Genomic DNA, 27300 nt, shown 5'->3' with positions numbered 1-27300 from the left:
GAGGACCATGCTGTAACGAACAATCAACTGGTGGCAACCATGACACCAAAACCCATGTGCTTCCGCTCACAGGAGGATTGAGTGGGTCCATTCGTGGTGCGATATCGGGAGCTATGGCAGAGTCCGATATCAAATGAAAATCAAGATCCATTAATAGCTTTTGGGAGAATGCTTGGAAAATTAATATGGATGGATTGATCTGCTTACTTCCGGTCAAAGTACTGACATTCACTTTGGCGAAATTTCCAATTTCTCCAGTGAAGGCTGCCACTAATACTTCGTAGTTTGCGTACGGTTCCAGGTGCGTCAATGTAACGGAAATCTGGTTTCGTTCTATGGTTCGGTTGTCGGTGCAAGCATTTGAGGACGCCTCGCAAGCCAAAAGTCGGACGCACTGTGCAAATGGCGACATGAAGTTCTCGGAGTTGATGCAAGTAAAAGAAGATTCGCCTGCTACTTACTCTGAAAGTAACCACAAAGTACTTGACCGCATCGCGTGGAAGACCTGGAGGGACGTTCCAACTCACGGTGACAGTCGACGACGTTACCTCGGTTGGTTTCAGATCCTTCACCGCGAGAGCAACTGTACGGTAAAGAATGAAAACTCTGAAATAACATATCATTTATGCAGAAGAGATTTTTAATCACAAGATCCTTACTCGTTCCCCGAGTCCTGACAGGAATCTCAAGTTTATAGTCGTGATTGTGAAGTCCTCCGGTGACGACCTGTTCGATCTGGACAACGTAGTTTGTGTATGGTCGAAGGGAGGTGAATTTTACCGGAGGATGAGTAACATTTCCTTCCTCCACAAGGACGCCTTCTTGATTCGGTTCTTTCGTATACAATTGATACCGATAATGCAGTGGAAAGCCATGTAGTAGTCTGCAATCGCGTACAGGTTCCCAAGTGACCTCGAGAGAAGTTGACGTCCTCGACATCACCGTTTGATCACCAGCCGTTGGAGCTGCTTCGGGAGCTGAGGATAAAATTGATGAAAATTAAAATCACAGTCATGTTCACGAGTGCATGCAGACTTTATAAAGGATCTGTTCTGCTGCTGATTGCGGACGGGCAATTATTCGTTATTTATAACCCATGATTCTTACCGGCGAATGGCGTTGCGGTCTTCGTTTGAGCCCAGGGGCCCATCTCGACCGTAAAAGCTGCTACCTTGATGCCGTACTGAGCGTGAGGACGTAATCCCGGCAATCTGACGGTCAATTCAGACGTTTCTATCCGTCCAGTGGAGTCCTTGCAGTCCAAACCCGGGCAGGCAAGATACTTTAAACACTGTTGGTCGAAAATTGTGTGATATTTATTTCTTGAAGTGAGTAAATACACTTCGAGTTTTTTGACAATCATACCTCATACTCCACAATGTAGTTCTTGATTTTTCCAGACTTTGCCCTGGGCTCCCTCCAGTGAACTTCCAGCTCTTTTGACGAGATTTGCTTTGTCACAAGATGAAGCACAGCGGACGGTGCTTGATGGGTAATTTAAAGTTTTAGAAGGCCTCCGTCGCGATGAATAAGTGGACATTGTAATTACTCACCTCCCTGCAATGCTCCAACTGATGCAAATTCAGAGACAGCCGAGGGACCGCGCGATGTAACTGCCTGAATCTGTACAGCGTACTTGAAAAAAGGACTTCGATTTCGAACGATTATCCTCGCTTCCGTTGTTGTGTTGTATACGTAACGGCGCCAGCCTTCACGAAGATAGACGCGATAATGTGTCAAATCGCAGGCAGTACGGTCTCTTGGTTCGTACTAAAAATTGTCCTAATTATTGTCGAGAACAAACATTTGTCAGAAAGAAAACGCAGTTCTCAAAAGGCTGATATTTACTTTCCATTCAACTTCGAAGTCATTTTGCGTTTTCCAAGTCGCTTTAATATCATACGATGGGGTCTTGGGAACTGTAAAAAAACTTAACTCTTATACCGAGAATTGCCACATTGGCTACTTGGTCGTCAATTCAACTAAATTCGTAATACAAAGTTACAGATGTACTCGACCTTGGCAACTAGTAGTCACAGTAGTGAACGGAACTGTGGAATCGTTACTGTAGTAGCTTCCATCCCTGTCGATAAGGATGATTCGGAGTTTGTATTCAATGCCAGGTCGCAATTCATCTACAACCCCTGTGACGGGTTGTGTAAAGTGTCTTTGCAACAAAACGGGAGTCCTCGAAGTCCACGAAGAACTTCGATTGTCCTATAAGAGTGTAACAATGAAATCATCTGTAAGGAACAGTGAATCACATTTACGCTTGACCTGACCTTTAATTCAACTTGGTAAAAGCAGGGATCTCCTGCACCAAAAATGCTGTCTGGTTCTGATGAAAATCTGTACGTAACCCTGGTAGCTCCAACTTCTGTTATTATCGGTGGTTCAAGAAGATAGCTGTATGCTGATAAACAAATTTTGAATGGGCTGATTGTAAGATAGAAAATCATTCATCATATTGGTCGTAGGTCTCCTATCATTCACCACCTGTTACCACTTACTGATGTTGCACAGAGGCGGATAAAATCCTGAGGCACACCCCTCGGCACACACGCCTGTGTAGGTGTCGCAAGAGCTACCGGGACTGCAGGTGCCACATGAGAATGAACAGTTTGAACCGTACCATCCAGGTTTGCACTCTGCATGAACATTTGTATCAAAAAGATTGTGAAAAATAGAATAGTGCAAGTACCAACCAATGTCACAGCCAACTCCGGTGTACCCTGGAGCGCATCTGCAGCCAATGATGGGAACGCACAGTACCAATCCCTCGCAACCGTTCTTCCGTCCTGAACACTGTCCCAAACAGTCATGGCCGAACGAATTTGGTCCACATCCTGTGGAAGCAGTATAATTGAGTTTATTGAAATGGCGTTTCAAACGGTTTGACTTGAATTATATTTTCGTCGTGGTTTTTTTTTTCGTCATTGTTAGTTAATACATTACTTAAACAAGTATTTTTCAACGCACACCAACCTTCTTCACAGGCATCGCCAGTAAAGCCAGGAGGACAAACGCACTGGCCCGAAACAGATTCGCACTTACCACCGTGTAAGCAATATGGACATGTTTGCACGACTTCTGAATAGGTAAAAGTGAGCTTATCAAATAAGTCTACTATCTGAAAATAATCTTCTACGTAGCAGATCTATTAACCTTCCTTGTCCTGCACCGCTGGAACATTACATATGAATGGACTCGCTCGATCGAATGAGATTTCTGTCACAGCAATTTCTTCCTCATCTGTAGAATAGTAGGCATCGAAAGCATTGTCAATGGTGATTAAACTTTTCAAGTGATTCAAGTATTCAGGGCTCTTATGAAAAATCTACTCATTCTCAATACCATCTGGATTGCAGCCCATGAGACCATGGATTGAGATGAGCGCGAAAGGATTTCCTTTCAGCCCTTCAATCACGATTTGAATGTTACCGTTGCCGATGTGATCAGAAGAGTTGAACACGAGTCGTTGAAGTATCCATTTCTTTTTCTGGAAGCAGAAGTTATCTTAAATCAAGACAGCATATAAGAGAAGTATACGAAAGGCAAGTATGGAAACGAAGCGCACATTTTCCCAGCTATTGTTGAATATTTGGCCCATATATTCATAAGAGCCATTTGAGAATCTGGCTGAAACTTTAATTGCAGAACCAGGTACGGAATCCATGAACGCAAAGAAGGAAATGCAAACCCTTGCATGTCCATCTAGTGCCAAAATCGGACTCTTCAACATCCCGGTTACTCCCACCAGGGACCATAAACGGCCATCTGAAGTAAAAACAAAACCGTTCCAACTTTGTTCGGGAAAAAACATTCTCAGAAATGCTGGTTTTATACCCAGATATAAAACCCAGTCACGTTCAATCTCAGAAGTCGTCACGGCGACGTATTTAACTCGAAGAGGGCCCGAATCTGATTGCGTGAAGAGTGCTGACGATGAGCCGTTGCGCCATAGCTGCAGTTTTCCACCTGTCATGTCCATTTTGAACATGACGTATTCTTCGCCTAGCCATCGCTGCAAAAATGAACCCAATGAACATTAACATGAGAATCCTTAATCCGGACCTGCCAGCTAAGGATTAACGGCGGTTACGTGATTGAAACACCACTTACGATATAAATGTTACCAATGCTGTGACACCTTCGTAATCCGATTCCAGGACCCAAATCAATTTCATGAATATACTGACGTCCTCTGCCACATTTTAACAAACTACTAGTTTGGTGTGCAAGGTAAAGCATATTGTGGACCACGTCAATGACGTAGAGATCCGCATTCGCAATATCCATCTCGGTCAGAAGAAAAACGCGTGCCGTGCCTCGCGTCGACGTCTTTACCGAAAAGTTGAAGTGAGGCCAGAACAACGGCACGAGTTGCGATGTTACGACACCGTTCGTGCGAATATTGACGGCTTCTGTACATGGAAGTGATTTTTTTTTTTTTTTAGGTACATCAAACATTGAATTACGTCATTACCATGATGCAACCTCAACGGTGGTAAGTTAGGGTCTGATCCACCGGTGATTTCCCAACCCTTGGAAGTCCATGGGCAGTTTGGCTTCAGTCCTATTTGGCAGCTTGGAACCAGCAATCCTACTTCCGGTTCTAGGATAACCATTGATCATAAATTTTTAATTCAAACTAGATTAATGACGCGGGGTTAACTCAGGAAATTTCGAGTCCAAATATAATTAAACATCACGCACCGTTTAAGATCTCAGATCTTACCAAAAGTAGAACCATTAGGAGCAAGGAAGGGCAGGCCTAATGCATCGGTTCTTGAATGACATTCCGCGTAATTTTGCTGAGGATCTCCATTGTTTCTGTAGATCGTCGTCACGTCAAATCCTCTTCCTACCCAGCAGACTACCTCCAGACAGTTGATGATTGCAATAAAAATATCGAACAAAGTAAGGTATAAATGTATTTAATTAATCATGTCTCAAGCTATTAACCAATGACAGGATCCAAATCCGCTACAACTGAATCAGTCGTACAGAAAATGTTTACCATATGAAATGATTTTATATCATACCGATGAAATGCACTGTCAAGAACAGAAGCTTCGATGAGAATTGGGAGCTCATTCTCGAACGACTGATTGAGTTCTGTATAGTCAGTACAATTTGTACGTATAATTAACAGCTTACTGATTTCCAACTTCGGTAACAATCGTGTTTAGCAATAACATTTCCACACCGTAGCACCACAATCGATTGTTGTCGATTCAACTATCAATATGCTTTCAAGTATGTGCTCAATTATCGATCGCTCTCCAGTTACTTTAACTTGAAAAATGTACTTAACACGCAATTCCTGAGTAGTAGGATGTACAACATCAGAATCAGATATGAATATCTTTTTAAATAAATTTATAGTACAATGTGTAATTCCTCTTTGGTCACGACAGAATTTATATATTAAAAGCAAAAATTCACATTACTTCTAAAAAAACAGTGCAACTAAAATCTTTCGAGATACCTAGTATTTCTTACACGTATAAATAATCAAAGTGATCGGATGTGTAGGACAAGTTTACCAATCGTCAAGTCAAATAATTATGATTTCGATGAGCTAAGAAAAATATATACGCTTATTGTTAAAGATCTAACTCTGCCCAACGATTGTAATTTAAATAACTCTACGGCCCCCGATGATAAAACAGCTAACTCCTGTGTATTAGCATGGAAGATAATCATTTTACCATCGGAGTCGGTAGAGTTTATCGGATTATAATCGTCACGCCAAAGTTAGGTCTTTTATAATCAATCTCTCTGAAGTTGGGTGAATTTATCATTGGCCATCTATGTGTCGTCCAGAAATCGACATTCAAAATAGCGCTGCGCTTCCCGCCGTAGCGACAGCAGCGCCAATCGCCAAACGTTGTAACTAACAAGGCAATTCACACGCGGCCAATCGACCCAATCCAGTTCGCCTACGCGATCGGGTGTAAAGACTGTGTTACTCCGCCATATTTACATTTCTGAAAGAAAATAATAATCTCACAAGACAATTTTCAATGGAAATATATCGACAATTGTGACAGTTCCGAGTAGTGAATCGATCGGGTAGTTTATTGAAAATTTGTTAAATAATTAAAACTACAGGTACGTTGTGGCAATATTGTTTAAAACCGTGAGTTGAACTCATCTGTTTGGACCTACATACTCGTATCGCTAAATCGAGGCGTAACAACGCAGACGTCACTTTTCTGACTAACAAGTCTTTCGAGTTTTGTAAACAATAATCAATCTCTGGAGCATTCCGGGCTCAATTATATCGTGCGAAATGTTTCCGTTGAACATGCTACCGACTGCGTGTCGAAAGCACCTCGAAAATCCCTCACCTATCATAAATCATATCGAATTCATAACTGACTCAATTTTTTGGTTATTTTCGTACTCTCGCACAAAAAGCTGAGCTCACTTCGTTGTAGATTCTGATATATTTGAAGATACATTAGGTATTGGACCGTTTATTTTTAGCAATTCCTCCGCCCACCTAATCTTCTTTTTATTTGTTAAATTCGGACTGATATTACAATAATGATTTAAAGTTCTAACCTCAAATCTTGCAGTACTGAAACAGTCTGAGATTACACACGATTGATTTTTTAGTTTGTAGAACAAACTTGAACAATGATTTATACTACAGCAGCAATAATTTTTATTCCAGTATCTGATTACCCAGCAAAATGTTGTCGGAGCAAGCTATTCTGACCGAGCAATTGACTACTGGCACAGAATCGATGCCGCTCGGCTTCATAATATCTGACGATGGCCGAACTCTTCTGGCAGTCACAGGTAAAACATCAAAGATGCGTTGATCCATTATGCAAATAAGAAATGAATAATAAACTTCAAGGAGAAAAGTTGTTTTTAAACTATACAGATGATAGTTATAATAGTTAGTCAACACATATTAGCAATTGCATTAACTGGTTTTTGTGATTCATATTCACAGAGCGGGATGACGGAATCCTGGAATTTATGTCGGTACCGGTGACCATTCAGCAAAGCAATGTGATCGCGGCAGCTCCAATGAAAACAAACGAAGGAAATGTGAGTATCGAACAAGATGATAGACCGTAACTTGGTGCAAGCATAAAGACAGTAAACACATTTAACACCTGTCTTCTACTTTTGCTGTTACAGTCTATATTTCAAGTAACGCTCGAAGCAATGGGCGCGGATAACGCAGCGCAACAGGCAGCTCTATTTACGACACAGGGTTACCAGACGATCCCTGTTTTAAACGAACCGGAGCAGCCACCTTATGCTCCAAAAGATATTGAACTAAACGCTGGTGGCACTACCGTCGAACTCACACCTGGTGGAACGGAAATTAACAGCTTACAGACAAAAAACTTTGAAATATTTGAAAGCCCGGTGCCCCCTGCTCTTCCACCTCTTCCACCTGTTGTCAAACGAAGTCCTGGTAGACCCAGAAAAGATGGAAGTACACCACCTTCGGCAGTAAGTTCACGTATTGAAAAAGCAGTTTGTCAGCATTTTAATTATTCGTCATGGAAATGCTAGACTTGTAATTTGATGATAATTCAAAAAGGATAGAGAAAATTGTGTTCACTTGTTTAGTAGACTAATCTCATATGTTTTGTATGGTATTTGTACTAATAGGGTATTTTTCTGTTGTTTGTTTCTCTACGTTCAGCATCCGAATAACCTCAAGTGTAAAATATGTGGTAAAGGATTCACCAGACTAATGTTACTTCGAAGACATACCGAGCAACACGCAGAAGAGAAACCGCATCGTTGTCCAAAATGTCCCGCATCTTTTAACGTTCCTGTAAGTTATAAAAAACTGATTTTTCCTTGTTACTCTGAGACAAGACCACAAATTCTCGGTAAATCTCTCTCCGGGATCCGAGAATATTAAATGATGATACCTCAAACTCCTTAAACGGATCTGATAAACATATGAAAGTTTCTTTTTCGTATTGCGCAAGAGTAATGAACTCAATTAAAAGCCCCTAGTAATTCGCAACTGCAAAACCACATGCCAAATCAGTCGAAAAATGACTACGGTTTTGGCAGAACATAAAATCTGCATTAATAAATTTGACGATTGGAGAGTAATGGATAGAAACTAGGACTTCTAGATTATTTGCCAAATTGCAAAAATTCATTGCTAGTAAAAACAAAAAAGTTCATCACACATATTCATTGAAACTTTACTGAATCCTTAATCGATTGATTTGATCCAGCATGAATATACTTCTAACATGTTGCATATTGCCCCCCTATCCGTGAATTAAAATGTAAATTGAAGGCGAGCAAATATCCTGTGAATCATGCTCTGTTAAGTCTGCACAATGGCTATGTTGCAGACTAATTTTACGCTTCATATGGCCACGCACAACATCGGTGAACCAAAGTGTCCAGAATGTGGTCGAAAGTTCGCCCGAATGGCTAGCCTCAAGTCGCACATGTTGCTGCACGAAAAGGAGGAGAACCTATTCTGTACGGAGTGCGAAGACGCCTTCACAACAAAGGTGAGCCACCTTTAATTTTCCATTTTGATTTTTCCCGCAGCGGAATTTTCGGACAAGCTTAAAACTGCGATATAGTCGCGGTCGACTCCTCAACTTGAAACCAACTCCCATCCTCCGCTCGCTAACTTCACCTCAGGATTATCAGCGACCTACTCTCTCATACACCTTGCCGCATTCCTGCTGACTGCGCAGACGGAGTTACTGATAACCTGGTCTGAATTCGCCGTTTCTTCCAGCGTTCTATTCTACTTCATAACACGAGATCATTGCGCACCGCAGTTTCGCCGAGAGTACTGCACTCACTATATCAATTATCACAGATTTTTTTTCCTCTCTGCATCGAGGCGATTAACCCTTGCTCTAAAAAAGTAAAATATTTCGTTTAAACCTGAAAAATTGAATTTTTTTTTTTTTTTTACGAAATTATACTTTTTATACGAGTATTTTTTTTCTCCTTATCGTGTTTTTGTTTTATATATATATATACAACGAGGAGAGTTATAGAAAGCTACTGAACGCAGCATCATGTGTTGTAAAATATATAACATAACGTTTCACGGAATATGTAGAGTCAGCCAGATTATTCGGTGCATGTATATCAGTACGAGTTTGGGTTAGAGGCGCCTCCTTGACCCCAGTTTTATCTTTACGCCTTTAATGTAGCTACGATTAAACGATTCAGAAAAAAACAAACGGTTCTTTCACTAGCTGTCGACACATCTATATTAAATTACAAACTGATCTAACGCGATTTACCAATATTTTGAAACATTCCAAAATTCGGACGCGTTATATGTCGTACAAATGAAAAAAACTGTATCTTTGCTAAGTTACGCAACTTTCTACTCAATATTATTTTATTGTGTATAATATATGTATATATATAATATATAAATCAAACAAATTTAATCTATGTCATTTAAAAATATACAACTTTATCTTTCTCGGTGAAAATAAAAATTTTTTTTCTCACACAGTGCGACTCGATTGATTAGTTTGAATATTTAATCAGTAAATCGGAGTAAATAGAAAAAAAAATGCCAAATGCGCGAATAATCTGCACCGCATTTCCCTCACTCTGATCTGTTTTTATTCCGAGAAAACTCGAGATAGAACATGTGCGGCCAGCGGTAGCGGCGGGAGCGTTTAACGCGGTGTCCAATGAACCCCAGATCTTGATTTTTTTTGTCAATTATTTGTTACACAGATTGAGACAACCGCTTCTCGATTCAATCTGTAGAGATAGTTTTCCATTTTTATTTTTCTCATCACGACTGTAATGAAATCACGAATTGCTTCAGTTTGCGCAGAAAAATACAGGCGACGACAAGTTTTGTTAAAATTTGTGTGAACCTGGCATGGTTAATCGAATATTTGCTAGAATTGGGTAGTATAGGCACATAATTTGTGTATATATACATATATATATATATATATATATATATATATATATATATATATATATATATATATGTATGTGTGTGTATATTTCTCGTCTTGATCCTATCTCGGGAAGACAGCTGTGCTTGGATTTGTGTATTTATGTCTATTGTATAATAACGCGAGTTGTAGGTGCAGCAGTAAAAAATTATCCAAGGCTGCTTCACACTCTCTCCCGTCTCTTGCCTTTTTAGTAAAAATCAAGCGAGATATTGGAATACTGTCAGTGTCGGGTGTTTTACTAGTATTAGTCGATGGTTGATATATCGTCGTATTTCCTAATCTAAGCGTTGCCGAGACGCGGCTGATGTTTGAATATCGAAGGATCATTTTTATTGTTCTAGACACTTAAAAATAGGTAGAGATTTTTAATAGCGCTTCTCTTATCTGCCGACACTCACGTTATTCATTTATATATTATATTATTATATACACTTCGCCGCTCAGCTATGATTGTTTCAATTTTTACGAACAGATCATATTACTCTATGCTACTTGTCGCGTGAAAGATCTATGATGAGATCATACGCTGCCGCAACGATGCTGATGCAGTTGCGTAACATGTGCCACAACCATGCACCATACGCTGATGTATAATAACGACAACTTGACAGAGTCAACCGCCTACTTGCAGTTTTACAACCCACATCCCTGTGTGTCGTGCATGTACTGTATATTGTTCTAATAAGCCTCCGCGTGCCTGTGTGTCAATTCGCAAAAAAAGAAACATACAACAACGACGACGATCGTTTCTATTAAACTTATATGTACGCAAGAAACCAACCGATCCTCGTACATTCGAGCATGTGACGAATTATTATTACAGATTAGCGATGCCAGCACTATCTTTTCGCTGGATTCACCTTGTCGTTAGAACCAAATATATTATGTTATCCCAAAATCGATTGATGATTGATGCAAATGTTGTACTTTCACTCCAAGCTTTCTGACGGTGAATTTTTTTTCATTCATTCAACTCTCGTTCTGTAAAAAGCAAGAGTAAAGATTTCTAACAAGTGTATATATAAAGACGTGATCTACCAAAAGGGTGGAAATTTACTTGATGGCTCTTTCTCTTGATAAAATCGTAAACGGGGATCAAATCTGGATACATCTAAAACAAACACACGATGAGTTGAGAAATTTCAGTCATCACTGCTCGAGTAGTTCGTAAGTCGACATTAATCAACTATCTCGACTGGCGTGAAGTAGAAGAATCAAAAGGAAACGACGGGAAATAAACTGTAATGCATTTTCCGGGTATAATTTAGTACAAATGTTTGTACGCCCGTCTGTTTGTATACGAATTTATACCAGCCAGTGCGGAGCTTCTTGTTTTTACACATGTGCAACAACACCATGCGCCATGCTCACCATTCACCCTCACCACGCGTGTAACGGCCAGACCACGTCAAACATTCGAAACCCCAAAAAATTTATTCAAATTCGAGCGTGTTTGTACCACCGGCACTCGATCGCTTCGCCAACGAGTTGGAATCAGAATCCACCGATTTATCGAGTGCAGAATCGTTCGAAGCGGGCCAAGCCATTATCAACGAAACCCAATGGTTCATCAATCATCGCATCATCTCTGATCCGCGTGGCAAAAACATGCAAAACTTGTCCGAAAATAGTAATAAACCACCGAATGTTGACCTTTTTTTTTACAATTTTGAATTATAATAAACGCTGTTATCAGCGAATTGCAACTCGAATCGCTTGCGTTGGGTACATAATTTAAACTTTGTTTCGATTAAACTCGTTCTTCCAGTCCTCAAAACCTAGGAACAAAGTGTCACTCCGGAATGATGATCTTGATAATCGCTGGAGAAGAAACTTGAGCGAGTCAACGGCCGCAGGTTTAGACTAAACATCTGTTTATACTATCAAATCGTGATTACCGCTGACTGTTTTTAGGTGGATAGATTTCATGCGGGCTTTTGACTTAATCACTAATTTTATTTTCGCTTTAATGCTCCTTCGCGGGGCGAGTCAAGGCGATATAACTCAATCCCACGCAGGCTATTGTTGGAATTTGTATAATCGATGGACGACTCGGATCATATTCGCTATATCTGTACACTTTTTGCCGCCAGCGTCGACACTCGGTCTTCGTCGAACTCGTTCGGCCTCGTGTGACGATAATTACTCAGATCATTCCGCGACCTTGTATTCGCTTTGAATGAAAACGAGTCCCACGTTTTGCCCACAAAACGATTAGACAGAAGACAGTTTCGTTGACGTTACAAATACATGAGTTATCAACTCCCGGACGCAGATTTATAATCTTTACTTAAACCGCTGTACACGTGTGCCTCGCTTTCGAACGTTAAGTGCAATATTCGATGCTAATTTTGGCACTATTCGCACTGCTACGATTTTACGGAGCGTGAAAAATCGACGCATGATTTGATTCTAAATAAAAGATTTCAAACGTTTGTGCGATGTTTCTTTTGGTTTTTTTTTTCGTCGCAGAACCGAACCAACGGATCTCCAAATTTATGTCACGTGTGATCGTCGTTTGCCAATAATTTCTTGCAGATTTTTGTCTCTCTTGATTCTCTCGGGTTTATGGTAATCGATTTTTCTTTATCTTTATACGAAATACGTTTTTTAAATTTGAACGATTTTATTTTTCTTTCGAGGAAATAAAAACTTCAAGATGTATGAACAATTCAAGATTTGGACTCGACTTGTTCAGCAGATGGCGATCTCAAAATGGTGCTAATAAGTTGGGAAATTTGATCTTATAATTGAAGTTTACTAACAAAGCCTGACAGTCGTTCTTTTTTTTTTATTAAATAATTAGTCAGTGTCACGATTCGATCTTACTTATACTTACACTTTTAATTACCTTAGCGTTAGAAATCCCGAGATATCGTGGCATTAAAACAAAGCGTATAAATAACGTGACAAAATGAAATTGGGATCACGTTGAAGTTAGTAACGTTAACATAACCATTTATGTTGAGGAAATCGATTATTTTTCAATTTTGATATTGTTTGGAATTCAGTGAACCGTTACGAAACAAAACATACTAATATTGAAAAATCTCTTTTTCCTCAAAGTCATTGTAAGAAGAGAAAAATAGTAATTCTTTCACAATACTTCGTTACGATAAGGGTCAGTAACTTCAGCCTCATAAAATGGAGCTCGAGAAAAAATTGCTTCATCGATCCTCGATCTTCTCCTGTCTTCTTCCTTCTTTGGCTATCTGCTAACAAGTATGTTCTCCTTTCATCTCCTTAATCCTTCCGTTTCAAACAACGTCTTTAAAAATCGTTCGAAACCCTGCCGAAAACCGATGATCGAAACCTGTAATCACCTGCCCGTAAAATTTTTACTAAAAACTGTAACGGATGCTGCCCGCAATCCATTCCGACACTAACATCCTTCTCCTCTTCTTCGTCGAGTATAGCTGCTGCTGCTGCTGCCGCTGCTGCAGATCCGGCGAAGCCGCGTGTTCTACCATTGACAGTTGGTCAGCGACCGCGTTCGGTGTCGTCGGCCACGCGAGAATCTTTCGTCTAGTACAAGCAGGACCTAGTTTTGCCCGATTAGCACGTGGGGGTGGACTCCGCAGTAATTTTCCGCGAATTTAAACAGTCATGACTGCAGCCTCCAAGTTCGCGATCATCCGCTTTATCGACGCGACCTGTTACCTGCAGGATGTGACAGTGATTGGTGTGTAAAAAGGGATAAAAACAGGAAGTTAAAATAAAATGAAGTGAATCAAGGAGACGAGCAAAAAAATTTAGTCACCGTGTAACAGATGAATTAACAGTGCCAGTTGCGCGACGAGCTTTTTCGCCGAATACCGTGTTTAGGTTTTAAATCCGTTTCTCTACTTCCACCACGAGTTCAAAATTTCTTCGCCGCACCTACGGGCTTTTAGACCTTCCGGTGAAAGCCCAGCTTTTGCAGGTTCGTTTATCGGACGACGGTGTACCGCCTGTGTAATTATAAGGATCGTTAAGGTACTTCGAGAAGGGTTTGGGGGACTGGTTCTTCATCCTCGTAGATATTCGGAACGGGATGATGCTGCAGGCAATGAGAAAGAGAGAGCGGTCGAAGAACGCTGCCACTCTGGAGCTTCGCGAAAGATTCGCTGACGTAATATTATGCGCAAGGTTAAAATCTTCTGAAGGAACCGCCTGCACCGGGTCGCTAGGGATCCTCACTCGGAGGGCGCCTTTTTTCTCAATTTTTTTTTTCTACCTTTTGAGTTTTTTTTTTTCATTCCAACTGTACAACATTTTGTTTCTCTTGTTGTACCTTACAGTTATTCCTACCTTATTATAACTCGTGGCCAATGCAGCCGGAACGTTGAACTTCGAAAACGCGAGACATTTCTTTGTGCGAATTATAAACCACGGCAGTCTAAACCATGACTCTATACCGTTTATAGCTCTCAGTCGAATTCTTACAAGCCTGCCTGCCTCCCTGCCTGCCTGCTTGAATGCGTGACTGCGTGACTGTGAAGTGCACGTGTTTTCGCACTGCGGCGTGGGTGAAGGCGTGTATAACGCATCAAAGTACCGCGAAATTGAATTCTCAGAGAGGGGTAGGTAGGTAGACACGCGTCTGGTAAACCGGAGTAAAAGTCAAGGAATGTTGTGAAAGATTAGTAGCACCGAATTCAATTAATATTAAATTGCACAAACGGGCAATCAAAAATTTTGAATTTGAAGAGAAAAATTTAGACCAGTCATAGAATTTTCAAAGTTTCAAAGTTGTAACGATCACGATTGCAAATTTTTAAGAGCGTTTTTTCTGTATTTGAGAAAATTCACTTCCATTATGCGTAATAATATTATATACGAACCAAGCACTAAATGAGGTGTAAATTTTTTTTTTCTATTTTATTAGTACATTTCGAACTCACGCACGTGGAGAAAAGACATCATTATTTATTCCAGCGTACATAATAATAATTATATAACAAGTTGCAGGCTGGGGAGGAGCGGGGGGTTATTTGTTTATTCGAGGCCTTCCGTTTCTGCGAGTTTGACGTAATCGTCCCAATGCGTACGCGTACAGTACAGTACAAACATATACACGGAAAGATCGCGGGTTAGCGATCCTTGCCGCAAATCTGCATGTAGAAGGTACAGTTGTATTAAAAAAAAAAAAGGCGATTTGTATTGCGTATGAACTTCTTTGTTGTCCTCGCTGACGATGAGACACATTTATCGAACTCTCGGCTTGCGCTACATGTCATATATGATACAAGCAGTGAGAAAGAAGCTTGCATGACGTCAGATCACAAAATATATCACGTAACGGCTGACGTGTCTTCTCGGTATTTTTCTTTCTCCCTTCGCGTTTATCAATCAAGCTTTTTTCGGACCTTGTCCTTTCGTTTCTTTTTTTTTTTTTTTTTATTCAAAATTATTTTCACTTCTTACTTCTGTTATCTTCATTCTTCATCTTCGGAATAAGCCAACTACGGCAGATCCTCATGACTGCACAGAATGCAAGAACGGCACAGACGCGACGCCATGGTTCACGGATGAATTTATACTACCTACCTGTATCACGACGTGACTTACGAAACCTGTTGCTGCATCTGATCGCTAGCGAGATGCTCCTGCAGAACATCCGGAGGCGAGTTCGCGGCTTCCCCATCCTCGTGGCGGCGAAAGTTTATCGCAGAATACAACTAAACGTCACGAGCTCATCATTATTATGAATATATTTGTATCGTATAAACGTAAAGAAAAGATTTTAGACGTGTACTTAAGGGTACACGGATACATTCCGTAGTGCGTTGGTATATATACATATATATATATATACACACATGGACGAGAGAGAAATGACTCAGATGATTTATATGCGTTGTGCATATGTAAGCACAATCTCCCATGGAGGAGAGTTGTTAAACGAGAGTAAAAAAAAAAGAAAAGTAAAAAACGCCACCATGCCTTTATATGGAACGACAACGACCTTTCGGACAAATTTCACTACCCCGTGGTCGGTATGTTATACTGCGAAGTGTGCCATTTGCAACTTTTTTGGCTGGTATGATTGTACGTTCGAAATTTGGATGTAAATATTTAACCAAAACCCCATAAAACACATCCAATCGGACAATCGTTTATCTTGACGTTTATAGTGATTACCACGTGACTGCATTTCCATTGATTGAAAATCCTTACGGACCTTTTTTTCGCCACGTGTATATAAAGATATATATGTGTGTATAGGCGCATATAACGTGCTCGTCTGATTGCGGGAATCGTGTGTTGTACATTAACACATGGACACGTTAAGTACCTTCGGTCCATTGAGAGAACTCAGATAAAGATAAGACGTGGGAGGTGTTTTTTTTTTTTTTTTTTTTTTTTTTTTTGGGCGGGGGGAGGGGGCGGGAGTTTTTTCTTCTTATTGCGGTTTTGTTGTTGTTTTGTGGTTATTTTTTTCATCTGTTATGTTGCTAGCTTCTGAGATAAGCTGCAGCCGCCGATCTAGATTCAGAAACCTTTTCCAACGGAAGGCAGAAACATTATGCGTTATTAAAAAAGTAACACGCCGGCGGGATATTATCGAAACTAACCGATCTTTACGTCTTTAATAAAACGCAGATATACAAACTGAGGTGGGAATGTACATATATATGTTACCTAAATACCTAAATACCCTAAAACACCGAATATTTTTTATTTATCAAATAAAAAGGAAGAGTCCAATAAAAAAAAAAAGATCTTTTGCTCCACTTGCAGTACAAGTTTGCAGGAGTTTATTGATGAAAATGATCTATTCGTAAGTGAATTTAAACGATCGAATGACCTCGGGCTTCGTACGTCACGGACTTCAAACGAATCGTAATCCAACTTCACTTCTGTCTTTTATGTGCATTGTAAACTATAAATATGATGTCGTTAACCCCAAGACGATTACCCCTGCAGTTCGTAGAAATTTAATGCACGGTATAAGCAAGGCGAAGATTTGCCATTTTCATGGAAAAATATAAGAAAAAACGTTTTACACGTGCACAGCGCGTTAGAAAGAAAAAAAAAAAAAAGAAAAAAACGAGAATCGTTTGGAGTAAAATATTCTTTGTCTCGCTCAATAGACGCCGGGTAGTGTCATCCATTTAATGTATAATTTGTCGCAAAGTGAGTCTCTGCTGCGGTTGACATAAATTAGATGTTTTACACAAAGAACTTTATACTTATTAGCGAATATATTCTTGTAACCATCCTAGTCATACTGTGTAATAAGAAATATCGATGCTCGTAATAGAAAATTTTAGCCATGGTTACGTCGACAAATGTATCACTTGTCGGATTAATCCTGATCAATTATTAAGCGTGACGGTGCCTTGTATATATAATCATTCATAGGCACTTAAACATCGCCGCGAGTTTTCAATGATATCGTGGAAGTTGAGCGACCCATAATTATTAGTTAATATAAACACGAGGAAATTAGCTGCGCGCAATTCGCGTCGCGAGTAAATTTATCGATCAATCATTTTTATACCCTTCGAAAGACGTATCGATGGATTCGAAAGAAGCTGCTCGCGATTATTTGTCACGCGTGCGGTAGAGAGTTGAAAGAAGAAACACGTGAAATATATACGCAATCGGCGATGCACCATATATGTATGTACATGTAATATACATACCTATGTACAAGTAACGGTGGGCGATATATCAGACACTTCCTGAATGCAGCTCTTTTAGATAAAAGTTGAACTCTGCTGTGATAATGATAATAAAACCCCGTCCTGGTGCAGTAGTTTATAAATATACATACAGTTCATATACGCCACTCGTCGTTATGGTCTCAGCAAATTAAAAATATATCTAAATCTGCTGGAATTTTGCAATCGTGAGAAGACGCGCTGAACGGATATCCGTTCGTTTTACTAGCCGTACACTTCCTCGTCTTACTATCATATTCCGTGATGTGATTTTCACAAGAATTCGTAGAATGATGCACATGACTCGTTAAAAAATTGTTATTCGACCGAATAGAGTTGCGTTTATGCGCGAGGATTTAAATCTTACGATCATACATGTGTGTGAAAAATTAATTTACAAAAATATGTATAATATTCACTTGGACAGGATAAAAATTATACATTTATTTCCTTTCGACGTTTCGGGCAGTGAAGAAGAAAAATGATTAACATTTTTTTTGGCGAAAGTGTTAATCCATAATTTTTTGACATTAATAATTATGTACGTTATATATGGAATTATCGTTAAATTTTGACAAACGGCCTTCCCACATGATGTTGAATTAGTAAATCTGTAATGAGTATACATCTTACATGTAATACGTACTTGCATGTGTGGACGTGAAATGATTATGTATTCAGTAAAGTACAAATATGTTCAATTGATTTGTGTACTTGCGTGAATAATTGAATCTAATTTGAAAACATCTGCTGTGGCCGGCTATATGGACGTTTTTACACATATACACGCGCGCACACACATATATATTTATAATATAAATGATATTTATATGTGTGTGTGTGGGTGTGTGAGATAATTGTAAATTCGTATATTCTAATGAACGTGCAGGACAACGAGAAGAAGTGATTTATTTGTCGATATTGTAAATGTTGGTATAATGACATCCAAACACACAGTAAATTGATTTCTACGATGTCACTTACTGTTGAGTGCCTGAATTTTGCATTGCTGCTCATCTGTTCCCAAGTATTTCATTTCGCGCTTGGTTTAAGCGCCCATTACTATAAGGTATACACACACCATTGTTACTATTATTTTCATCTGATTACGATTTTCCTTTCCTTCTCCTTCGCTGCAAATCTTACCCTCAAATTTCTTACCCAATTCGAAAATATTCCTTGAATATCAAAAATGCGTTGCTTTAGAATGTCTAAGTCTGGTCAATATTGTTAATTGAAAAAGTTATTGTACATTTGTTTATATTGTATGCCTAAATTTCTTGTGTTCTTATTATTGTATATATTTTTGTGATATCGATAATTGATGTACTAAATCTTTATTGTTTCGATTTCAGGCACAACTTGATGCACATTTGAAACTGCACAATGAAAAATGGACTACAGACGATGTTAGAAAGTGTAAATTGTGCAACAAACAATTTACACAGCCGGCACTTTATCGTTTGCACATCCGCGAGCATTATAGAGTAAGTACCTACATAAGTTCAAGTACTCATAATTCCACCCATGATAAACCTATAAATTTTCATCCGAATCTGACAGACTGCAGATTAATTAACGTGTCATAATACTTGTTTGCCCGTTCAGTTACAGACGAAATTAGTAAAGCAGACGAAGAAAGGAGTCAAGCAGAAGACCATGTACAAATGTAAAATATGTTTGAAATCATTTCAAAAACCGAGTCAACTTGTGCGCCACATTAGGGTTCACACTGGGGAGAAACCCTTCCAGGTTCGTTGGAATTTTATTAAGTTTTCAATGTTTTTCATCGAAACGTTCACTGAGCTCGAGTCTAAATGGTTTTGTTTTCTCTTTTTTCTCATTGAACAGTGTACAATTTGTACTCGAGCATTTACGCAGAAGGGATCCCTTCAAATACACATGTGGAAACACAACGGATTTCGACCGCACAATTGCAGCTTTTGCAACGCAAAATTTAGTCAAAAAGGTAAGTAAGTTTTAAATAAAGTTCAAAATCATTCACAACATCCAATCCACGCTCATATATCTTCTTTATGTCTGATTCAGGAAACTTGAACGCTCATATACACAGAGTCCATAATGTACCGGATGGGAAGCCTTACTACAAATGCACGTACTGTCCGTGTACGTTCAAGAAACTTGGAAGCCTCAATGCTCACATGAAGAAAATGCATTCAAATCCGGTAAAGATATATATGATTTTTACAATTTTCAATGCCGAATACGTGAGTTACTCTGCGTGTCAATATAGTCTCACCTTCTATCTGATGCTCCCATTCTGCAAACAGCAAAACTTCCGACATCAGAACTATTCATAGTAGTTTTGTACCAAATGCTGAATTTTATTCGTTCAAATTTGGGGTTCAAACGAATGACACGTTTCACTCATGAACCCAAGTCAATTGGTCTTTTTTATGTCACATATGTAAAAACTTATTTACATGCTTAAACCAGAAACCGCAAAGCTGTGTCAGCTTAACCGAAGATATGCAAGCGACTGTTGATACAGTCATGTCTCAACTGGCCATGCTTGAATCTAGCGTTAAGAATCCGGTCGATTCTACGGCAAACAATTCTCCAAATAAGGACATACTGCAACAAGCTTTGAAGAACAGTGGATTACCCAGCAAGGATAAAGAGCCGGCCCCAGGTACAGAGTTATTCGTACCATTTTTTAATCGTATGTCTAATTTATTCTACCATTTATAAAGTCGATATGATTACAGAAGTGCAAACGCCTAAGAAGGGCGAAGCACAGACCACCATGGTCACTTTACTGGACAGCAGTATAGACAGTGCTGCAAGGTAATTATTAATAATCTCAGGAATGTGTAATGGAAATGATTTGACTTTACAACGAGATATTTTGTTTACAGAAAATATGTTACAATCAAGCAACGCACCATCGGAAATATAAGGTGGTATACTTGTTCCTATTGCCACAAAGAATTCAAGAAACCGTCAGATCTAATACGCCACTTACGTATCCATACGCAGGAAAAGCCGTTCAAGGTACTAATTGATGCAATAATTGAACTGTTGCTAACTTGGAAAGTTGGGATCTTATACCAATGATTATCGGTGTTTCAGTGTTCGTATTGTTCCCGATCTTTCGCAGTGAAATCAACGATGATCGCACATGAGAGGACACACACGGGAGTAAAAAAGTACATGTGCTGTAATTGTAACAAAATGTTCGCATGTCATAGCAGTCTGACGACACACATGAGGTATCTGAATGACCGCAAGATGAATGCAACGATTACTTCTTCATTCTTCAATTAAATCTCATTCTTTTGTTCAATTGAATTTTTGCAGGGTCCATGCGGGAGTGAAACCGTTCGCGTGCAACATATGCGATAAATCGTTCAGTGCTAACACTCTACTTAAAAGCCACATGAAATGTCATGCGAAAACGAAAACAAAGCCAACTCCTCAGACGGAAGTAATCGCTCCATCTATAGTGCTTGAGGAGCCGTTAATCATCACGGACGCTGGGAACAAGATCAGTATTGCTCAGGTCCAGTCGAAGCATCAGCAAGTTTATAATACTAACGACGTTGCCAGGCCCCATAAGTGCTGGGTTTGCCCTGCGGCGTTTAGAAAAATGAGCCACTTGAAACAACACTATCGAAGACATACTGGAGAGCGACCGTATAAGTGTCAAAAATGCAACAGGTATTTTGATCGACAATTTGTTTATCTACTTCCTTCCATCGGAAGGTAATTCTAATTTGTCTGTGCTCTGTGTTCGCAGGAAGTTTACTTCCAACAGCGTACTGAAATCTCATTTGCAAACCCATGAAGGCTCAAGACCTTATAATTGCTCGATGTGTAGTGCGAAATTTTCCACGCAAAGCAGCATGAAACGTCATCTAGCTACGCACAGCAATAAGAGACCGTTCATGTGCCCTTACTGTCACAAGACATTCAAGACTTCGGTGAACTGTAGGAAGCATATGAAGATACATAAGCACGAACTCGCTCAGCAGGTGAGTTTAGAAAATATCACTACGTATTTTGACTAGATATATTTCTGCGAGTCAATAGGTTGGTAATTTATATTTTCATTTGGTATGAGCAGCAGTTGAATCAACAGCAGTCCCAACAGCAACAGACTAATCAGCTGCAGGATAAACCGCCGATGACGGTATTATCTGAAAATTTAACACTACCTGACGAAATGGAGGTCACATTCCAACCGCAAATGGCACCCGATTTTTCGCAAGCATTCTCCGACCAGTTTCACACTATTGCAGTTGAAAAAGATAAACCGTTGATCCCTCACAACAATCCAATACAAACAATCGTTAACCGTAAGTTCGACCAAGTGTTGCTATGCTTTTTTGTAACTGTAAACAATTGTAGTAAAACAAGTTGAAACGCCTTACAATTACGGTTTATAAAATTTCAGTTCTAATATGACTAAAAAATATCAATGCTTTCAGAAGCCTTACCTGCTGTCGAACCAATTAATCTGGGCCCAACCCAAACCCTGCACGCGGATGAAACTGGAACCATAACGTTACCCAATTATTCTGGGGACCAAACACTTACACCGGTTTGTTTGATTTTTTTGTTTTAACGTAGTAATTATGATAAATGTGTTTTTTAATTGTGCGTCGTTTTCATCAACTCTATACAGGAAAGTATACGCGAAATTGAAGAGACTTTGAACCAACAACTGTTCAACATTGGTATGAACCTTGGACTGGGAGGAAATTTGACTAGACAGATAAGCGAGACAGCACCGAACCCCCTAGAACAACGAGAACAACCCATTTTAAATATTATTTACGAAAACTCGAAGAACGTGGAGACTCCTACCAGCGGTACCATAAACAGTGGAATATTCGCACCACAGTTCGATTCCTTCGACATGAGCCATATCGCACTTCAGGTTTGTATCAATCATACAACCTCACCGCTGGATACTTTAACTTTATAATTATGTTGTATCACTCCGAATTTTTGAATGCCTTGTCCACTTCACAGGGGGACAACGAGATTGACATTGGTATTACTCCAGCTAATTCAACAAGTATGGCAAGTATCTTGCCTAGGTCTGCTCAGGAAGAGCAGCATTTAGTGTCCGTCACAACGACCACTTCGATGCCGGACGATAGCCAGTCGAAACAACCGCGACATTTGATGGTTGTCAGTTCCATGCAATCGTGTCCTGAATTATCTCGTCCTGTTCAAGCCTGCCCAAAATATCCAAAAGTTATAGCCAAGGCAGATACTACTGACGGCTTGGACGTTCTAACGTCAGAAGAAACGGTCAAGGATATCATTGTCCAAAATGAACCTTTGTTGTCTGAAAAACCAGCGCAAATTCCTTCCTACAAGTAAGCAAACTTAGATTAGATTATGATACTTTTCACTTCGATGGGATTCGGGTATGTATGTATGTAATTTATTCTCATTTCTTCAAACTCATTTCAGATGCAAAGTCTGTGATAAATCTTTCAACAAGCAAAGTCAGTTAAGAACTCACAAGAAGATTCACACATTGGAAATGGTACAAAAACCTGAGGATAAGGAACTAGCGTCTATCACAGAATCAGAAAATCTATTGCAGTGTCACATGTGTAGTAAAACAGGACTCACCGCAGTCGCTTTGAAGGTACGTAGTTTAAAGATGTCTATATGTTGAATATACCTACCAATCAAACTTTGAATATAAGATTATCGCGCATCGTGCTAACGATTTTACGTCTATTCTTAGGATCACCTCAAAACACATAAAGGCGTAAAAGAATTCCAGTGCACAGAATGTCCCTTGAAGTTTTGTACGAATGGAGGACTTAGTAGGCATTTAAAAATCCACACAAATAAAGTGTGAGTAAATTTAATTCTGACGATTATGGAATCTCTCGAGACGTAAATTTTCATTCGCTTGATTTAACTTGCAGATTATGGAAGTGTGCCACGTGCGATCTGACGTTTCAAAATAAGACTCAATTGTTACTTCATGAAGAATTCCACCAAAATAGCACACGTTTGAATACCGTAGAACCGGACAGCTCGCAGAAGGATCCATTGACAATAGACGGCAACTACTTGCCCCCTCCTCAAATACGATTGGAAGATAATTCCATTATTTCGGAAAAAGTTCTTATGGATGCAGTGGCCGAGAAAGAGACAGTTAGTCTGCCGTTTTCTTTTAAGATGACATTTATTTCCAGCCCTGCAACTTGCATTTGAATATGTTTCAATTCTTCCGTCTTATTTTTTTTCTAGGAAACCGAATTGAAAAAGGACAAAAAGGTGTACACAAACAAATGCAAGTACTGCCCGAAAACTTTCCGGAAACCAAGCGATCTTGTTAGACATATCAGAACGCACACAGGGGAGCGACCTTATCAGTGCGAGTATTGTAATAAATGTTTTGCTGTTAAATGCACGCTCGACTGTCACATGAAAGTTCATACTGGTAAAAAGACATTCTCATGCCACGTTTGCAACAGTCTTTTTACAACGAAAGGCAGTCTTAAGGTCCACATGCGATTGCACACTGGTAACTATCATAGAATATTTTGTATCGAATATTTCTGACATAAGTAAACTACGTCAACTCTGTCTCTCATCATTTTTTTCCAGGATCCAAACCCTTCAAATGCCCATCGTGCGATTTGCGGTTCAGAACATCGGGGCACCGAAAAGTGCATTTACTAACCCACATGAGGGAGCACAAAGACCCGTCAAAGCCAAAGCCGAAGGTGCGAAAAATTGCTGCGATAGCTGGGGTAGCTGCCGAACTCGAAAGATCGGTAGGAAACAGTGTTAATGCCGAGACGACGGGGCCGCAAGCCGAAGAATATGGAAATATCGATTCGATTACGATTGAGACGAACGCGTTAACCGACAACATCACGCCCCACATTACTTTCAACGCTGACGGAACGATATTGAACAACAACGCAATGTTGTCATTAAACGAGAGCAATGAGTTTGTCGCGAATCTCCATTTCCTCCTTGCTCACGGGCTGGTAACTATCCAATCTGACGACCCGATGTTACAACAGATGCCTGATGCTGAGGCGAATGTTATACAAAATGGAGCCACTGTTGAAGAGCTTATAGATACGGAGTCGTTAAGAGTACCAACGCAATCTCTGATAAGTAATACTGAAATGAGTGATTCGAATTCGCAGCCAGTTTTATATGAGACTGAGAACATGGAAAACGGTAGCACTGAGTCGCATGCGACGTTGGAGCTTGATGACTGCATGCGAATAGATCCGGGTAAAATAGCATCCTTGGCCGATCCTGAGGAAAGTAACCAGAAACTGACAATTGATAGAACACAATTTAGAAGAGAATGCGATATTTGTGGTAAAACTTTTCTTAAGCCGTGCCAGGTCGAGCGGCACAAGCGTATTCACACTGGAGAAAGGCCATATAAATGCAATTTATGCTCCAAATCGTTCACGCAAAAGAGCACGCTGAAAATACATCAAAAACATCATACAGGCGACAGACCATATCCGTGTCCTCATTGCGATTTTTCGTTTAGCCAAAAAGGTAATTTGAAAACACATCTGAAACGTGTTCATCAGCTAGATACATTGGTCGTGAAGAAATTGCGAAGAGGACAGCATCTACTCAGTGCTAAAATGGAACAAGATAATTTAGAAGATGACAGAATAATAGGACTGGAAGATATTTCGTTTGCTAATATTCCCTGATAAACGATTCCACTCGGTCTTCTACCGTAATTGGATTGAATCAAACCGCGCAGTATATCTGTTACGAAAGCCAAAGATTGAGCAAAAGACTGAAGTTACGTGTATCAGCGATATATAATGCAAACGCTGAATTTTATCTTATTCATATATCCAGATCCACTATCTCCATAACTTTGAATCACCTAATTAGATATCACAGACCACAAGGATTGCGATATATTTGTCCGTGTCTACTTATTTACGGTCCGTAATTACTTACCTTTCAATTTGTACAAAATTTTACAATCAATGTAATATGTGTGTACAAAATTCTCGTCAAGCATTACTTCCAATCTTGAAATTGATGATTTGTTTGTTGCCATACGTTTGAAATGAGAAGGTTGTACCTGTTACATTCCATGTCGACTATTTGAAAAACTTTGATAAGAATGAAAAGTATGTTACACGATACTAATGAAAATGGAACATGTGGATTATAAATTTTAATCAACACTACTCTCCATACCCGATTGGGCTTTCTTATGACCGATTTTTGTTACAGTACCAGATATGTGCAATGAGAAATCACGCGTGATTGAAATAGCACACTGTATAAAAAAACAACACATTTGCTAGTAGCATAACTCAAGATTTACATTCACGCTTTACGTAATTTATTGATCGAGATCGATGCAGTGATCATTTCGTTTCCTCACAGCTTTATTTTACGTTATGATGTCTATAGTTATTTGATGGTCGTTTAAATGTCACACTAATGTTATTGGGAACGAACGTCGGAGCGTGGCAAAGCAATATGGTGGCGAGAATTGGGCTATTAGCAAATTGTTTTGGGTAACTTACGCGAATACAGAAGTACGGAAAATTAAGTGCAACCTGTGAAGGGTGAGTTGTTCAACGTGAAATTAATCTACCGCGAAAAATGCAAAGGAAGAGCTCTTCTCAAATTAAATATGACTCATTTAGAGCAACGCATTATGCTGGCAGCAGATGTCACAGCGCCATATTTTCGTTCCCAATAACGAATATTCTAGTTCCCATATCTTCTTGTGCCTTCCATTCTAATACATGATACATTAGCTAATCACTATTAGGTATTTATTATGCATTTAATGAATTATTGATATATAGTTGTTTGATTAAACAATTGAACCTGCTTTGCGAGAAAATAAATTGTAACTCAAATGAATTCGAGAATTCTCAAAAGTTATTGAAAGATGAATTATATATAGGGCTTATCGCTTATCAAACGCGCACTTTGTCATAAAATGCTTACCTGAAAAGCTGACAGCAAGCAACCGTTGATCAACTTGAACCGCAAACTGCGAACCATATTTTTTCATAATTTATAAATATTTGGTGGTTTTACAGATTGCTGTTGAACTTACGTGATACAAATGCTGGAAGTTTGCTTACTTTTTATAAATGTAGCTTTACCAACTATAGAAAAGAAACTGTACGCTCGACGCACGTATATTGAGGATGGTAATCACTTTCGCGCGAAGTAGGCGTACTAAGCACAGCTGTGTATATATTGTAAATTTTCGTTTTAAGTAAACTATGATATAGCACCATGCTTGAAATGGAATTGTTTATGATGTAATCATCTTTGTAAATTATACCATCTATGTACGATAATAAAATACATTTTTTATCACACTCTGATACCTCTGGCGTTATAAAAAGTAGATCATTAATCTTTTTGTAATCCTATATCGTTGAAGGAAGTTTTTATTTATTGTTGTATTTTGTGTTCCCGTAACTAGAATAAGTAAAACATCAAATTTGAGAATTAAGAAATTCATGCGGATACGTCAAAAATTGCAGTTCAAAGAATCGCAACTAAATAATTTTAAGTGAGTTTTAAACACGCTCGAATGAAATCAAATCTGATGTTTCTTGAACTTGATATTGCGTTATGGAAATGGAGGAATTTCTTCATATAACCTCCGCACCATCTTAACTGATGGACCTGCAATGTTTTAAAAGCCATTT

At 39.3% G+C, this 27300-nt stretch overlaps 1 protein-coding gene across 4 annotated transcripts; it reads left to right on the top strand.

The window, feature by feature from the left end:
* Nucleotides 1-5958: 5958 nt before the first annotated feature.
* Nucleotides 5959-26964, top strand: LOC124405801 (zinc finger protein 236-like). Of its 4 annotated transcripts, none has more exons than XM_046881014.1 (25): nt 5959-6117; nt 6686-6813; nt 6974-7071; nt 7165-7485; nt 7682-7816; nt 8358-8522; nt 18970-19101; nt 19223-19366; nt 19466-19583; nt 19664-19800; nt 20072-20267; nt 20344-20422; nt 20494-20629; nt 20708-20847; nt 20936-21295; nt 21375-21609; nt 21702-21933; nt 22066-22178; nt 22263-22517; nt 22613-22965; nt 23063-23243; nt 23346-23458; nt 23533-23764; nt 23861-24137; nt 24221-26964. In XM_046881014.1, exons 2-25 carry the CDS (start codon nt 6705-6707, stop codon nt 25306-25308), a joined length of 5349 nt encoding a protein of 1782 aa, XP_046736970.1. In that variant the 5' UTR covers nt 5959-6117; nt 6686-6704; the 3' UTR covers nt 25309-26964. The 4 variants fall into 4 exon arrangements, with proteins under 4 accessions (XP_046736970.1, XP_046736968.1, XP_046736969.1 ...); XM_046881012.1 differs by having other exon boundaries at nt 20329-20422; XM_046881013.1 differs by lacking the exon at nt 5959-6117 and adding an exon at nt 6215-6473 and having other exon boundaries at nt 20329-20422.
* The last annotated feature ends 336 nt before the right edge of the window (nt 26965-27300 follow it).

This window comes from Diprion similis, chromosome 4 (assembly GCF_021155765.1).
Source record: "Diprion similis isolate iyDipSimi1 chromosome 4, iyDipSimi1.1, whole genome shotgun sequence".
Classification (NCBI taxonomy): Eukaryota; Metazoa; Arthropoda; class Insecta; order Hymenoptera; family Diprionidae; genus Diprion; species Diprion similis.
This window is presented reverse-complemented; position numbering and strand designations above follow the sequence as displayed.

Coding starts and splice junctions, on each gene's coding strand:
- LOC124405801 (XM_046881012.1), top strand. CDS start 6,705: ATGTTGTCGGAGCAAGCTATTCTGACCGAGCAATTGACTACTGGCACA. Junction 20,268..20,328: donor GGATAAAGAGCCGGCCCCAG/GTACAGAGTTAT, acceptor CCATTTATAAAG/TCGATATGATTACAGAAGTG. Junction 22,518..22,612: donor TGAGCCATATCGCACTTCAG/GTTTGTATCAAT, acceptor TCCACTTCACAG/GGGGACAACGAGATTGACAT.